This window comes from Callionymus lyra, chromosome 1 (assembly GCF_982586985.1).
Source record: "Callionymus lyra chromosome 1, fCalLyr1.hap1.1, whole genome shotgun sequence".
Lineage (NCBI taxonomy): Eukaryota > Metazoa > Chordata > Actinopteri > Syngnathiformes > Callionymidae > Callionymus > Callionymus lyra.
In genome coordinates, this window is record NC_141818.1 from 31656096 (window position 1) to 31673951 (window position 17856).

At 43.0% G+C, this 17856-nt stretch overlaps 1 protein-coding gene across 1 annotated transcript; it reads right to left on the reverse strand.

Moving 5' to 3' along the window:
• Positions 1–209: 209 nt before the first annotated feature.
• Positions 210–13485, reverse strand: akt3b (AKT serine/threonine kinase 3b). Its single transcript, XM_087801938.1, has 14 exons — positions 12959–13485; positions 6804–7113; positions 5800–5925; positions 5554–5665; positions 5173–5317; positions 4977–5108; positions 3874–3939; positions 3738–3806; positions 3545–3667; positions 3348–3476; positions 3061–3275; positions 2674–2761; positions 2498–2600; positions 210–2270 (listed from the first exon to the last, which is right to left on the reverse strand). The coding sequence occupies exons 2-14, from the start codon at positions 6847–6849 to the stop codon at positions 2185–2187; spliced, it is 1440 nt and encodes a 479-aa protein (XP_087658064.1). The 5' UTR covers positions 6850–7113; positions 12959–13485; the 3' UTR covers positions 210–2184.
• Positions 13486–17856: the final 4371 nt, after the last annotated feature.

Sequence of the window (17856 nt, forward strand, 5' to 3'; positions counted from 1 at the left end):
TCGACATGAGCTATCATGCCTCGTATTAGATATCATTTATCATTTTTCTAAGTTTATCTTTGTCCGTTGCTGTGTTGCTAGCATATTGACCCTAGCAAACATCAATAGCTCGATGAATTGTAACCATCTTCTCAAATATTCCCTGACCCAGTTCCCCCAAACTAGGTTCACCCGTGTGACTGGTCACGTGACAGAAAACAAGAGTCGACTGACCCTGAACTGTATTCTTTTAATGAAATTGAAAATAAATACTACCACGGCAAAGCAAGTCCACTACTGGGGTCTCGCCCGAATGTTTTGGTAAGAAAACAAACAAGCAAACAATAAAAAAAAAAGAAAAAAAAAGAAACTCATCATCGTCGTCCTTCAGCTTTTTCCACGACAGACTGGAAACACGTCTAGAATGACAAACATAAATAAAAGCGTCTACGGTACAAAACCCGAGAGTAGCAACCACGACAGGACCTGATGGAGTCGTGGAAAGTCAACCGCTTTCCAAATCTTCTTTGTTGAAAAATGAAAAAAGAAGAAAGAGCGTGAAAGGAAACAAAATGGCGGCACAGTTACAGTCACGTCCTCGCGCATGAACACAGAATCATTCGCACGGGTGGCGGAAGGGGGTCCTGGTTACTGAACCCGTCAAGACAGAAACCTGAAACAACCCGACGTTTTTTTTTATTTTTGAAATGGAAGTTTGACGTTCGGGACAAATAAAAAACATGTTGCATATTTACACGATGGAGGCGACGACGCAAGTACGGCTCCAGTTGTGTGTGCGTGTGTGTGTGTGTGTGTGTTGCCGCTTCTCAAACCTCTGACGTTGTTAACCATATTAAAATCTACATACAACAAATTAGCATGTAGTGCCATGGTCTCTGCCTAGGAACTGGGATTTGAACCGGCAACCTTCTACCTTGATAATCATCAATGCTAACCCGCCGGAAATCCCCATTGTTCAGTCGTCCACCAGGCCGAAAGATAGCACGCTCACCAACGCTTACTTCCTGCTCGCCCTCAAACCCTCGCGCCACTACAAATGGAAGGAGCCAGAATCTGTCTGTCGGCATTCCATTTTCCTTCAAGTCAACTTATTCCATACTGGTATCTGCTAGCTCCTGTGCTAACTAGCTAACATCCCTATTAACCTTTGTGCTCCAGCTAAACACTCCAGCGATCCTGGAGCCATATTTCACCCCTAAGCTCTCCTCCTCGTCTCTCACAGATGACAGAGCCAGCATCACGTGGTACAATTATGGATTAAGGTTGGTGTTCTGGCTCAGGTCCTGCAAACTAGTCATTTTAAAATCATGTGGTGACTGTTCTCTGTGTGTGTGTATGTGTGTGTGTGTGGAGGGGTTTGTACTTCCTAAACCGTTTTATGTCGAGACCTTCCTGATGTCTTTTCAGCCCCTCCTGCCAATTATGAAGGAACTCAATGTGCATTAGTTAATCTTATATTCACTGTTATTTTACTGACTACTGACGCTTTCCATTCGTCTCTACAATTTGAGGCTACAGATTTTATATTCCACTTAGTTCTGTCTTTATAAATGAGAAGCGGCTATGTGTGTGTTTGTGTGTGTGTGTGAGCAGCTTTTTGTGTTTTCCTGCAGCGTCTAAGGAAGCGTCTTGGGCGGGGCTTGGCTCAGCAGCATCACAGCGGTGTCAGCCCGACTGACAACTGGCAGTTTAGTGTTTACAAAAATAAGTTAAAAAGTACGACAAACACAGAGACGATGGGGCCGAACGCACACTCATACAGTGTGTTGTTGAATGGCATGTGTGTGTGTGTGTGTGTGTATGTGTGTGTGCGCGCTTGTGTGTCCATGCAGCCGACTCCGCCCCAGACCGAAAACCAAACATCTGCACACGTAAGGCAACGTTTTTGGTCTTTGTTCCCTAAAACGGCTCTTTCAAACCAAGTGCAAAAGAAAAGAAAACAAGAAGAAGAAAACGCGGCGACGGAACACTGACGAGATCAATAAATAACAAAAACATTGCCTTCGACCGCCGGAAATGTAGGAGACGTTATTTTAGCGTGGGCGGGCGCTGGAGTCCGGCCCACTGTGCAAAAAACCTCTTTTTAAAGTCCAGACCAAGACTTCTCCCGTCTGCCAGGAGAGAAAGAGGGAGACTGGGATTCTTTTCCTAAAATGGCTACGTGTTTTCCTGCGGCGGGAGCGCTCACTCCCGCCCGCTGGCCGAGTAGGAGAACTGCGGGAAGTGAGGTCGCCGCTCGTTGTCGGCTGCGTCCATCCCGTCCTCGTCGTCTGAGGGGACAAGATTTAAATGAGAATATTTATCTCTACATTTTATCGAGACTGATCGAGACTGATCAATACCTCCGTTTCAAGACTCGTATACAGCAGTCAATAATAAATCGTAAATTAAACATTTTCAATATTCATTCAATTGTGTAATTGCATGTATTTATTTCTACGGATATTCGTTTTTTATTCTTTTACCATTTTCGTAAAGAGTATGTTTGTGTGCTTACATTTCTCCGGCGGGGTGATGGTGATGGTCTGTGCTGTGAACTCCTCGTCGAAGTAGCGAGTGTCCGTCTCGGAGGACACCTGCGGCTGGAAGGGCGGGACCAGCTGCGGGCGGGACAGAGACAGGGGTCAGACGGGGTCACTCAGGTGATGATGTCATCGTCCCGCTTCATCTCACCTTCTTGTCGTAGACGTCCTGCCAGTCCACGTTTCCGAAGTAGCTGTGTCTCATGATCTCCTTGGCGTCATCAGGGCCGCCGCCCAGCCTGTCAATCAAACCTCATCAGCGCTTTGAACTCCGCTGAGCACACAGACACACACTCGCTCGCTTCATCTAGAAATAGCTCATCAGGTGAACGAGTTCGTCGACAGAAGCTGCTGCCGTTTTCGTCTACAGATGAGGCGACACACACACACACACACACACACTCAGCGGTTGCAGCACAGTTTTGTTCACCCGTGTCGTCTTTGTGACCGTTTGTGTCTTATTGTTTGTGATCTCTGGTCATGTTTTTGTTTGTCTGTGTCTGGGTGTGTGTGTATAAGTCTATGTCTGTGTGTGTACCTCTTGTTGGGGTCCTTGATCAGCAGGCCTGACAGCAGTGACTTGGCGTCTGCTGACAGCGTTCGCGGGAACTTGATCTCCTCCATCAGGATCAGCTCGAACAGTTTCTCGTGGTCTTGGTTGTAGAAGGGCAGACGTCCGCACATCATCTCGTACGTCACCACCCCGAGACCCCACCAGTCCACCGCCCGTCCGTAGTCGTTGTCCTCCAGAACCTGAACATAAGACCCCGGTCAGTATTGCTCTCGGCGACGGACACCAGGGGGCGATGTTTTCGGATAGCCAACCTCCGGTGCCAGGTACTCTGGAGTCCCGCAGAAGGTCTTCATGGTGGCCGTGTCCGTGATTCCCTCTTTGCAGAGACCGAAGTCTGTGATCTTGATGTGCCCGTCCTTGTCCAGCATCAGGTTTTCCAGCTGCTCACAGAAGTCAGAGGTCACGGTCGGCTCGTGAGTCGGGGGGGGGGCTGGTGTCGGGGACTCACCTTAAGGTCGCGATACACGATCTTTGCAGAGTGAAGATAATCCAGCGCTGACACAATCTCTGCGCCGTAGAAGCGAGTGCGGTCCTCCGAAAAAACCCTTTCTCTCGACAAGTGGAAAAACAACTGCAGAGAGAAAGCAAGTGGCGATGATGTGGTGAAGCTGGACGTGAAGACGATCCCTGCGTGGACTCACCTCTCCACCGTTCACGTATTCCATCACGAAGCACAGGCGATCCTTCGTCTGGAACGAATACTTCAGCGACTGAAACACAAAGTTGTGGGATGACCGTCGAGCCTCGGCGTGGTCACGTGACCCAGGCGACACTCACCGTCAGGAAAGGATGCCGGGTGTTTTTTAATACTCGACTTTCTGTCAGCGTGTGAGCGACCTCGTCCTGCGAGAGAAACATCGAGGTCAGCATCTCAGAGGGATGGAGGGAGGCAAAGCAAGTGCCATCAGAATATTGACATTTTGAAACTCTTAATTTTTTAATTAAAATGATTTTTTTTAAATAATATATTGAATAATCAGTATATTGAGAGCTTTTTTTTTATTTTAAATTATTTTAAATGCATTTATTTTATTATTTGACGATAAAAGGTTGAATTTATTTAAAATAATGTATTCAATCATTTCGAACATTTTCTTTACATGTAGTTATTATGATATTCTGATTCCAATTATATATTTGAATTCAGTATAAAAATGTTGGTAAAATAGTTACAATTAATTGAAAAGGCTACAAATCAAAAGATATCAAACTTTGAAAATGTATTTTTGAATGATTGGAATTACAAAATCAATTTATTAAAATAATTTTCTTTTAAATTTTTTTTAACTTCAATTACTCAACCTTACAATATACAAATGAATAACACACACACTGCAGAAGTGCATGAATTATTACCAAATAACTACTCAATTCTTAAAAGGGATTTTTATAAAAAGGGTTAAGAATATTGAATATTGAATTCAGCCCCTAAATGAACAATTAAATATAAACATTTGCATGCAAATTTCACTTGCACACTCAAAAGTTTCTTGAACTTTATTGTTAATTTTTTTTAGGGGCTAGAAAACAAATGTGATAAATGAAAAATGTTTTCAAGGTGAAACCAAAACAAAATCAAGACTTTAAGTTTGAATCTGTAAAAAACAAGTTTTCTTAAACAAGTTTGTCATGCATCTCTTTCAAAAGCTCAAACCCCTTTAATTAATGTTCATCATGATGAATAATCGCTTGAGTAAAAGTTATTTTTGAATTGATTGAAACTACGACATTAGTATTGAAACCACTTTTTCATACTTCCAAAGTCTGCCGGTTCAATCAACCATCTTGACCTTCCACTAACTCTAGACCCCCCATGAGATGGAACCATCTCTGCACCTAACACAACAGTGAGCAGCAGCTGGTTCTGTGGAACACCTGACCTTTGCGATGATGACCTCCTTCTTTAGGATCTTCATGGCATAGTAGGTCCCACTGGCTTTCTCCCTCACCAGGATAACCTTCCCGAAAGTCCCCTTCCCCAGCAGCTTCAGATAGTCGAAGTCGTTCATTGTCTGCACAGGCAGGGAGTCGCAGGTGAGATTCAGTGACGACCTTCGTACCTTTCTTGACACGGACCTTCCGTTTGTAGTGGCTGATGGACGTGTCCATCTCCTCCTCATTGACGTTCTCGATCTGGGACGTGGGGCTGCACAGGATTCCCTCCTCCTCCTGCTTGGCCAGAGACTCTGCCACCATCTGGATGGCTTCTGCCCACTCGTCCCTGGACACACGACACCCACAGTCAAACATGTTTCCTAGACGCTCGCCCTCAGAAGCAAATCATCATGAACCCAACGCGTTCATGTTTGGGCCTCCTAGCAGACTTTTTTTGACCTAAAAACTAAAATACTGGAGATTAAAAATAGCCAGACATTTCGTCGCTCGGGCAAATCTTCCTGCCGCTATATATAATTCTGTCAGCCAGTGACGAAAACGAGGAGTGACGAAGACTCTCACCTCTCGTCGGGCGTGTCCACATGGAAGGTCCTCTCGATGACGGTGGTCCATTGCAGGCAGCGGATGATAAAGGTGTTGGGTTTGGGTCGCTCCGTCTTCATCAGCTGACATTCTGTGGATCACAAGCCAGTGAGCTCAACCTAACAAATATGGAGCTAAAAGACATTTTAGATCAAAAATAAAAGTGTATCTTTTATATAAAATGATCAATAATCCGTTGAGAATGATGAGGTGTCAGTTTCTTACTGGCTACAGAGAAGTTGTTGAGCGGGTACGCCAGGTCGGAATCCTGTGGCTTGTCCTTGTAACCGATGAAGGAGCCGTCCGACTTCAACAGGAAGTAGCGTGGCCTCCAGTTCTTTATGTACTCACCTGCAGGGAGGAAGTGACATCATCATGCAAGTGACCCAGAACCACACGTTTCCAGTCACGACAAAGGAATGTTTCTAATGATTCCCTGTCAGCAAATATGGAATCTTATGTGTTATTTAGGCTGACGATGACATCAAGACAACTGCCCTCCAAGATACAAACACACTCGTGTAATCAAGAATAAGAAAAGATCAATTAACCACAACCGGAAAGGAAAACACAACATTCCCTCTATGAGAATAACATCACCTCTGAGTCCTAAAAGTGTTGTTCTGTACAGTGAACCAACAGAAGGAGATCTGGATCACAGTGGCATCTGGGACATCTAGTTGTCCACATTGATGACAAGCAATCACAATCAAAACAAGCGTGGACTGTTTAGCCGTGGTGTTGACGGTCGACGCCATCTTTGTTGTGTTGCAGGAGCTCTCTACTCCCCCCTGAAGGAGCAGTGTCAGCAGGAGTCTCCACACCAGTGAGTGGGTGTGCGAAGTCTGGAGAGGCTGTCGCAGCAGGGAACAATCGGAGGACTGGCGGGACTGGACAGGAAGGAACTGGAGTGTGAGGTCATGCTCTGGGTGGTCAACACTCTCACGCTCGCTCAAAAACCCATGTGACAGGAGATCATGTGACACAACATCTCAGGGAAGGAATCATCTTCTGCTCCGTCTGAACTTGTTCATCTCCATCACCACCATAACTTCTGCTCCTTTTGAGGAGATTCTTTTCATCTCCTTTACTACCTTTATCTCCTCAGTCAATTTACATGTTGTCCTAACCTCCTTCTCCACTCCTCCTATTTTTCTCCTTCTCACAAATGCTCTTATGACCTCAATTCTGACCTCCTGGTGCTGCACAGAGTGTGTTCGGGTCCTCACCTCTCTTCTGGACCCAGCCTTCCTTGACGACGTTCTGGTCGCTCATGGTGGCTTCTCCTCGTCACCAGTTCTCCCAGTTCTCCCAGTGTGCAGACCCTAGCGGCACAGTTGTTGCAGGGGGGAGGAGGGGGTCCGCCGAACCTCACCACCTCTTACTTCCAGGCTCCCCGATTTCCTGGTCTCTTCCTTCCTTCTGTCACTTCCTCAGCCCTTCTCTCCGCCCAGCGACCCAGTCTTCTGCGAGGTCCTTCTCGTCTGTCCTTCACAGCGGCGTGGCGGGTGTGTGGAGCGGCCGCAGCGGCGCGTCAGTCTGGGAGGAAACCAGAAACAGAAAGCAGGTCAGTCAACGATTCGATTTCACACCACCAACTCACAACGCATTGTTCCTTACACTTCCTGCTTCCTTACCTCTTCCGATTTACATCTTATATCACACACACACACACTCGGCTGGATTAGAACGTTCCACCCAGGAGGACCAGAAGGTCGTTCGTGTTGGTTAACCTCCAGGTATCCAGAACCATTCCTTGAAGTTGGGATGTGGCCTCTTCTGCAGGAACACTGAGGTGTTCGACTGACAGACCTCCTCTTTCTACATTATCCTTGGTCTGCCTAATCCCAGGTGAACACGGCACTGTAGGAGACAACCTGACAGGAGCCACCTCAACTGAACCGGGCACCCTTGATCCAATTGGCAGTTCCAGTTTGTTTCTTTTGGAGGAGGCCAAGGTTACATTTCTAAAAGGAGCAGTCCTTCCAGGTCACACGTTGGAGCCATGAATCCATACAAGTCAATAAAATAAACAAAAAAAATCAGGCTACACATCTCGGTTCTACACAGGGTAGTTGGACTAAACGTGCGTTCTCGCCCAAATACTAGTTGCACCCGAGTAGTTGTTGGTTTTCCCGGGACAAAAAAAACATCTCTCAGGTTGAACTGAGAAGTAGGTCAATCTGGTCGGACGTATACGTTTAGTCGAAGGACAAAGTCAGATAACCAAGTTTTTCAGTTACGGTCGTTTTGCCTCGTAAATCTGGGCTCCGATTGGTTAATGGCCTGAAATATGTCAATATGAAAGTCAGTAGGCAGTGAACGTGGCTTCATCATTAGACTGATGGTTCAGTGATGTCAAAATGACGGACAGGTGCAAAAGGTTTATTGATTAAAAATAAACAACCGAGATTATAAATTTTGTTGTTTCAGAAAAGAAGTCGCTTTTCTTTGTTTTGCTAAAATGATTAAATGTCTATAAATACAATTACCTCCAAAAACAAGATTTTTGACCAATCCATCAAACATGAGCTGTGGAAAGTATCAGAAGCAGAGTTCATTCTGAAATAAATAAATATTTGCACAACAGAGTCGTTGGCGAGAGAGGAACATTGGTAAGAACTTCTTCAACGGTACTATGATGTTATATTATGTCCTAAATTATATTATCAACTTAACACGTTTATAACCTTGATTTGGTGGTTGAAGCTTAGATCTACAACAGACAGGTCTAGTGGTAACATGCAGGTTAATCCATTTGTTAACTGGATTATCCAGTTAAGTCCAACAAAGACAAAAGAATATCCCACTGTCCTCACAGACATAACGTGCATCTCTCTTCCTCCGTCACACTCGGCGTGAACCTAAATATGAAGATACAATACTTCGACTGTTTACTGTTATTCTGCTGACTCATGTGACGACTGTCCTGAACGCTGTGACTCACCACTGAACCAGATCATCTTTATCACGTCACGTTCCGCGTCACTCCTCATCCTCATTAAGGTCACAACCGTTACACAAATCTGAAGCCTCGGAACACACATGGTCGGATGTCCGGTTAAGTCAAGAATGCATGACGACCTCGGCCTCCTCGTTGAAGCCACATGGAATAGCAGCAGAGAAATATTGCTCAGTAACTTTCGCACTTCTACAGACTTTTGAACACAACAAGAACGACGACAACCGATACAATCCTATAGTTATAATCACACCTTTCTTACAATGGCATCAAGAAGACTTGGGAAGTCATGTCGTCTATACTGGACAAACAAGGGATGCGCTAGTGGCTGAGTTTAGACTGTATTTTTTAACTACGAGAATACACTCCATCAGAAATGTAAACACAATGGGGTCATGGGGTTACCTAATTTCCCGCTCTACATACAATACAAACTGTCCCATGCGTGTTCAAATGGAGTTGAACACTACAGTTATCCACACCAGCCTTGATGGCATCAGCCTTCCGTTGCGTCACAACATTATATCAGGACAATATCTGACAAAGCGATTGTGTGTTGTACAGTGAGAGTTTAGCGTCGGTTCAGGAAGTGTTTTGGATGATAAAGATTTTTCCTTATTTGGGACAATCGTGAATAACCATAACTTTCCACCCTCCGTCTTCGCAAAAGCCGTTTTAGGGTGACATAGAAAGAGACTTAATAAGTTCAAGAGTATTTTCGTTGACAACCCCGTCAGCTACTTTGAACAACTCTGTAAGAATATATGAATTGCCAAAGACACACTTCTAAGGACATGAGTCACGTTCTGAAATCTGTGATCCCAAACTTACATTAGTTTTTTTAAATAAACTGTTAGCCATGAGACAGGCTTCAGTTGAAAGGATTAAAGAGGCCTGGGAACAGTATCTAAATTGACACCAGACCAGCAAGAATCCATTTCGATGCTTGTAAATAAAACCTTTTGTGCTCATCATTGCCTCTTATAGTTTGAGATGGTACATAGAGTCCCCATGACTAAAGCCAGACGGTCTTATAGTCATCCAGATCCAAGCACTCAATGTGACAGGAGTTTGGGCACAGGCAACGCACATCCACGTGTTCTGGATGTGTCCACATCTAGAGGCATTTTGGATGTTTTTCAGACGTCATCTACTGATACTTAGAGGAACTTTGAACCAAACCCAATCTTGGCTCTTTTTGGTACCACAGGAGACGATGTTGCGCGGCTTACTTCAGCCACAAGGAGGACCCTCTTTCACACTACTGCTTGCCTGTATTGCCATTTTGTCCTGTTGGAGGGATACTGCCCCGCCCACCTCATCTCAGAGGTTAATGGATGGTATGTCATGTCCGAGTATGGAAAAGATACGTCCTTCAGTATTCTCCAAAACTTTCATTTAATTCCTAAAATCTATGTAAATATCTCATTATATCTTTATTACGTTTTTTTCTGTCCACACAGTCACCTTGCACACACACTTGCATCTTTATGATGACATTAATGAATTGAATTTATGTTGCAAAGCCCGACCTCCTGTTTCTGCTTTTGACACGATTACATTCGCTTTGAGCCTCAATGATCTGATGATCGTAGTGCAGTAACGTATGGACTGTCGGCCTAAGAAGAAGGTGAGTTATGAGGGTTTTGTTCCTGGGATTTTATTTTTTCCAATTCTATTTTATTTAATGTCTATACTTTCTATATCAACAAAGCTGCATTTGACCGAATATCTTAAAAACGGTACTTGAATGAGGAATCTTGCGGTTGATGATTTTAAAGAGATACGAAGCTGATATGCTTTTCTTCAAACGTTCATGTCAGCCAGCACATAAATGAAACATGCAGCCAACATATCAATCTGTCAGCATTCAGAAAAAGGTTTAAACAACGAAGTAAAATAAAACTCTACCAAAGGGTCGCTGCACCATTTTCTTACCGGTCGCTTCAACTGCCATTTATATGTAAAGGAGAGTTTCAGATATCAGCATGTTGTCTGAAAAGAAAGCCATAAACATGCCATTTCTGCGTGAAGGAGCATGGGCATCAGAGACTCAGAGTAGAGCTACTGCTTCACCATGTAATGTAAGAGACTGTTTTGGGTTAATGATGCAACATTAAAGCTTTCCCATTTGACAACTTTGCTGACCTAATAATTCACACGATTCTTGTGATTTTTATTTTAACAAGGACCTGCAAGTAGCAACACCACAATATTGTTACAAGTGTCAAACTTGTAAAAGAATACGCATCTTTAATTGTTGTTGCCACATTTGGAGGAGCTGTTGTTTTCACATAATTTTGATAAACATTTTCTAGCAGTAGAAGGATATAGAAATAAATATGTTCAATTATGCTGTTTTAAGATTGAATCAAAAAATGATTCATCTACGTGGAACACTATGAATCAAAGTTGAAATAAAGTAAACTAGCCACAATACCCAGCCCGGAAAATTAAATTAATTAAAGAATATATACCAAGGATACTAAATGTTGCATTTATGCTAGTGATGTAAATTACTCCTTAAATAAGGAACATATTGGCCATAACAGTTACGGGTGCAGGTGTCCAAATTGTGATACAATATGTTTTTAAAGTGGCTGGAGTAGCTTGGCAAAGGTATATCGACCCGACCGCTGTATCCCCGGTTAACTTTGTTCACCTTGTTTTCGTCACCTCTATACCCCAATATAGATGACGTAGAACACATGTCCTAGTTCATCAAGAAATATCTTTTTACAGATACATTTTCAGATCAATCAAGTACACACGCCACGAATCTCTGACAACATTTTCAAAGTTTTAACTCAAAAAACATTTGATGAGAATCAAATATTGATTGGAATCCCAATAATAATCTACGTTATACAGAAATCTGTGAGTCTGCAAAAATATCTCTTAAATTGATCAATTCGCACATCTTTTTCTTTTTTTTTACCCGTCGATAGCCTCGTCACTTGTAATCTGACCAGCCATGTTTACTGAAATTTCACTTCCGCTAATTTCATGAATTTAATCTTTGGAAAAACATCGTAACTGTGCTTCATGTTTCCATTACTGTGTATTTATACAACGTTTGTTCAATCTGGGCTAATTTGTTTTTTGTATGCATGTTCTGAGAGCAGCATTTTTTTTTAATGATTTAATATAAATAATAATAAACATTTTTTCAGTTTCTTTGTTTAACATGTTTTCCATTTATACCATCTTTTTTTAATTGTTTAAATATTAGAGGGATTAATAAAGTATAATAAGCTAGGACATTTGTTATGACATTTAAAGTAAAGGGGGGGTTGAACAAAAAGTTCAGACCTAAAATATTTAACTCTTAGTATTAAGGAGTTGAGAAATCAGGGGAATTTTCGCTGGTTTTAATTCTCCATACTTGTTATAGTTATCACCAGAAGATTATACTTACATCATTGGAATCCTCTTTACAAAATAACTGTCATAGAAATCAATTCATCTTTACAATTTTACACGCATACCCATTTCAGGTCTAAGATATCAACATGTTAAATACATGGTGCGATTTTTAGCCAACCTGTCAATCATTGTGTGTCATTCTCTTCGTTTAACCCCCTCGTGTCCAGCCCCCGGAGCTCCAGGTGTGAGGCAGGATGGAGCTCCTGTGCGACGGACATGTTCACCTGCGACACCAGGGTAGCCGGGTCGATGCCCTCTGCACATCGTGGCGGGGAAACAAGCAATGACAACAATAACAATGGCCGACACCCGCGGCTCCTGTCTGTGTCAGACGCCGGCGGAGGAGCTCCTCGGTGCGGGGGCCACAGTCCCCTCTGCTCCCCCCCCTGCAGCCCCCCGGCTCCTGCCCAGCACACAAACAAACAAACACCCAAACAACAGCTTTTGTTTGAAGGGCGTGTGGAGGCTTTATCTGTTACATAACAACATCCGCTCGTCTGCCCCGCTTCGTTTAACCGTCGGACACGCGGATAAACGTTCGTCTGGCCCCCCGGTGTCCGGCCAGTCTCCGACGGGAGAGCAAACACGGACATCCCGGCGGTTCGGTCGCGTCCGCCAGACTGGCCTCGGCGGTAGGATGCTGGCTAGCCGGGGATGCTAACGGGCCAGATAGCTAACTGGTCGCTGGTTAGCATAGCAACATGGTGTCCATTTTAACGGTAAAAAAAAACCCCCACAATTTAGATGTTTTTCATTACAATACGTATTTTAAAGCGGGACTCGACCGCGGTCGCCATGTATTGGCGAGATGGGCCGCGGCCAGCCCTCCTCACTCCCCTCCCTCCTGCAGCATCCCGGCATCGCATCACTCCCAACGGCCACTTAGCTTAGGATGCTAACCCCCGCGTCAGTGAGCTGCGGGCGGATCGACGCCACGCACCGTCGCCGGACCCCCGCCGGAACACGACCCCTCGCTCCCGCGGCGGCACTCTTCACCTGGTCTGCGGTGGATGACGGGACGCCGCCTCCTTGACGGGCACTGGAGCATCCAACGTCCCTCAGCGGCGGAGAGCGGAGGAAGCATCCATCGCCGCTGCTGTCGCGTCCAGACCGAGGAGATGGGGATCGGTTCCCAGACGGAGGCTGGAGGGATGCACGAGCTCGCTGAAGAAGGGTTGACCCAGTGGGCTCCGGTACCTCCGCAGCTCCGCTCCGAGTCTGCACGTCACGATCAGCCGGATCTGACTGGGAGCGCTCCTGCTGCGTTCAAGGACCGCGGGACACCCGGGGGCTGAGTCAGATGATGTGGGAAATGGATGATATAATGTTCTAAAAATCTATTTGGTCTCTAAAGACGAGAAGTCATGACATCATCGATGAGCTAAGACTTCCATTTCTCGTAAATTAACGACCACGTTCTCATGTTGATTATATTCCTTTTTTTTGTTTAAATTTAATACCGAAACGATATTTTTACTATTGTAAACGAGCTCGAACATACAAGTGAAGTTTATTAGTTGAACTACACAGTAAAGCTTTTAGTCACACCTTAAATCAATTGAGATATTATTGATACCTATGATTGGTATCTTAGATTAAAACATAAGCAACGTATAAGACACATGTGTTCAATGATACATCAAATTAGAGTAATTTATTATTTTGATAAATCTGTGTTCATAGAATTGCTGACTGACTGCGTCTGTTTTTAACAACTCAGCTCGGGAACTCTTGGTGTTTTCCGGCGAGCACATGAACGCATCATCTGTCTCCTCATGGCATCCAGGCTTTTGTTGTCTCCCCTCCCTCGCCAAGAGTTCAGTCGTTCCACCAACAATTCACGACCATCTCGTCCACAGTCTCATCACCCCACAAACTCATATCACCGAGCACTTGCGTTTTCAAAACTATTCTTATTGAATCAGACATGCGTGTATATGACCCCCGAACCCCACCCCCCCTCCTCCCCGGCGTCTCTGTGAAAGGATGCTTTGTCTGGGGGACCTGGTGGTCTCGGTCTGTCTGCCAGCAGGGTGGAGACTCAACTGCTGCTTTGCATTAATCAATTACAGGAATAATGGCGTCCCACTGAAGTGACAAAAGAACATATCAGAAAATAAATCAGAGCTCGTTCTGTACACATGAGACCCCGAATGTGTCTTAAAAAGAAATCTGAACATCCCATCACTCCTTTTTAAATAATCCTCTTCAATGATTAAAGAACTGTATTATAAACATGGGGAATATCCATTAAGTGAGAGAAGCAAACAATGTAATTATTTGTCGGAAAATATAATTAATATCATGAAATTCATTTTAGAAAATGTATATAAAAAAAAAACTTTAAATCAATAATGTTTCTTTTTAATGAAGAAATATAGATTGATTATCATTAGATAAATTACTTGTTTATCCAAATCAGTCATTATTATATCGACAGCATATAGCGATAAATCCCCCCATTTTGTGTCGACAGCTTGACCCTTTCTAGGGAATCTGTTGTCACTCTGGTTCTCAAAGGACACAGAATATTTATGATTAAATCTCACACATGTTCTTGTAGGATAATGTAATGTGTTCTCTTAATATAATAACTCGGACCCGAGGTATACGTAAAATTACATTATTTTTGGCACGTGGGTTGTGGCGGGAAAGTTGGGGAAAAGAAAGAAAAAAAACGTTGAAACACAGTGCGCTGCTCCTGACCTCTAGTGGACACAAAGTGTATGTTCGTTCAGATATGTATGGTGTGAGCGCAATGACGATGCCGCGTGAGGTTTTTAAATTACATTCAATATAGTTTGGATAAAATCTACCAAAATATATGTTGGAATCGAAATTTGGTTTATTTTAAAATATCTATTTTTCAGCGGCCCCATCAGTGTGACAAATAATGGGCGTGGTTATTGTGTGACGTCAATGAGGGAAGTTGCCAGCTCCATCTCATTGACTTCAACTGTAAAAATGAGTGAAAATAAAGTGATTTAAGCGAGGATCAGACAGATTTTTTCACTACGTATATGTTGAAGATAATAAAACATCACAAGAGATTTGCAGCTGAACTGAACTGAACTCTATATAGAATCTTAATGAGATTTTGCAATATTTTGGTTTGCTTACTATTTTCATACTCAGTTGATATGGTTGACATGTAGAGGACTAATATATGCTGGTAACAAAAATAATATCCAAATAAATCAGATATTCGTCTTATCATAGTTAATTAGCATACAGTAAGTAAGTAAGTCATTTGTATTTGTAAAACACCTTTCAAATAGCAGGGTCCCAAAGCACTTAAACAACAGGACAATACACAATTAAAAATACATACACATTTCAAAACTTTAAAAGTTCAAGACAACTCATTGACAAATAACAACAGCCACCCGCCTCTAACCACATAGATAGGGTCAATCTGACCCGCTTAATAAAACCAAGTAAAAATGTCAGTAGAAGAGCTATTAAAGAAATACGAATTCAAATAAATCTAAATCAAACAAATACTAATATTGTAGAGGACAGGAGAATTAAGTGTGGATTGTTGAATATCCGATCCCTGTCCTCAAAAGCTGCACTAATTAATGAACTTATATCAGATAAAACAATTGACTTATTATTCTTAACTGAAACTTGGCTGTCTATAGATGATTACGTATCTTTAAATGAATCAACACCACCCAGCCACACTAACTTTAACGCCCCTCGACGCTCTGGTCGAGGAGGTGGAGTCGCAGCCATCATCAACTCATGTCTGTCAACCTTTACTAGACCACAATGTGATTTCAACTCTTTTGAAAGTATTATACTTAGCGTATCTAATACAACCTTGAGATCAGGTCAGTCACTTCTCTTTGTTGGAGTCTATCGTCCCCCTGGACCTTATTCTGAATTATTGTCTGAGTTCCCTGAGTTCTTGACCAACCTGGTGCTTAAATCAGATAAAGTGATTATTGTTGGTGACTTTAACATCCATGTTGATATGGTCCATGATAGCTTAGCTAACAGGTTTAACTCTATCCTGGAGTCATTTGGTTTCTCTCAGTATGTACATGAACCGACTCACTGCTTTAAGCACACATTAGACCTTGTCCTAGCATACGGACTTGAAATTAAAAATGTTATTGTCTCTCCTTAGAATTCAGTTCTTTCCGACCATCAATTAATAACCTTTGACTTCATTTTAAATGAGCCAAGTCTACAGAGCAGGAGCACTCTCAAAAGATGTCTGTCTGAAAGTGTCGTTACCAAGTTTATGGAAATAATTCCCTCAGTGCTCAGTAAAATGCCTAGCCTCAGTGTGTCAAGAAACTCTACCCATAGTCACCCAGACATTGATAACTTTGTGGGCAGTTTTACAGACTCGTTGCACAATACGCTTGACTTAATCGCACCACTAACTCAAAAGACTGTTAACAGAAGTAGTCTTGCTCCCTGGTATACTCAGGAAACACGTAAATTAAAACAGGATTCTAGACGACTAGAGAAGAAATGGCGTTCATCAAAACATAATGAATTCTACCAGGACTGGCAGGATAAGTTAAAAATATACAAGGCATCTCTTCGGAAAGCCAGAGCCAGCTACTACTTATCACTTATAGAAGCAAATAAGGATAACCCAAAGTTCTTATTCAGTACTGTAGCCAGGCTGACAAGGAGCCATCAGTCCATTGAGCAGTCCATCCCTTCTCATCTTAGTAGCAGTGACTTCATGAACTTTTTTAATGAAATAATTGTAACTATTAGAGGAAAGATTCAAGACCTCCTAGATTCTTCTAATACAACCAGTGCAGCCTCACCGGTCACAGACACTATGACTGATACATACTTTGACTCCTTTCTACCAGTGAGTCCTCGACAGCTGTCCCAGGTTGTTTCCTCCTCAAAGTCCACAACATGTCTTCTCGATCCTATTCCCACATGGCTACTTAAAGAACTGTTCCCCTTACTTAGCACTTTCATACTTGACATTATTAACTTGTCAATAACATCAGGCTATGTGCCTCAGATTTTTAAAGTTGCAGTAATTAAACCTCTGCTTAAACAACCCACTCTCGATCCAGAGGTCCTCACTAACTATAGGCCTATCTCTAATCTAGTATTCATTTCAAAACTTCTGGAGAAAGTGGTAACGAGTCAGCTCTGTGATTATCTCCAGGACTATGATCAATCTGAGGTGTTTCAGTCTGGTTTTAGGGAACACCACAGCACAGAGACCGCCCTGGTAAAAGTAAGTAACGACCTACTGATGGCCTCTGATCAGGGCCATGTTTCAGTTCTTGTTCTTCTAGATCTCAGTGCTGCATTTGACACTGTCGACCACCAAATCCTTCTACAGAGGCTAGAAAACCATATAGGCTGCTCTTAACTGGTTTAAATCTTACCTGTCGGATAGAACGCACTATGTACATGTCAACCACCTCTCATCGACACACACTAAGGTCAGCTATGGTGTCCCACAAGGTTCTGTTCTTGGTCCAATACTATTCACGATCTATATGCTCCCACTAGGGGACTTGATTAGAAGACACTCTATAAACTTTCACTGTTATGCTGATGACACCCAACTTTACTTGTCCATGAAGCCAGATGAAAGAAATCAGCTAACACAATTACAGTCCTGTATTACAGATATCAAGTCATGGATGACCAAAAACTTCCTCCTACTGAACTCGGAAAAGACTGAGGTTTTACTAGTTGGTCCGCAACATCTCAGACAATCATTAACTAATGATCTAGCTTTACAAAATGGACTTGCTCCTGCTACTAGCACCACTGTAAAGAATCTGGGTGTATGCTTTGACGAGGACTTATCATTTAACTCACACATAAAACAAATCTCACGGACTGCTTACTTCCACCTTCGTAACATTTCAAAAATTAGGCACTTCCTTCCT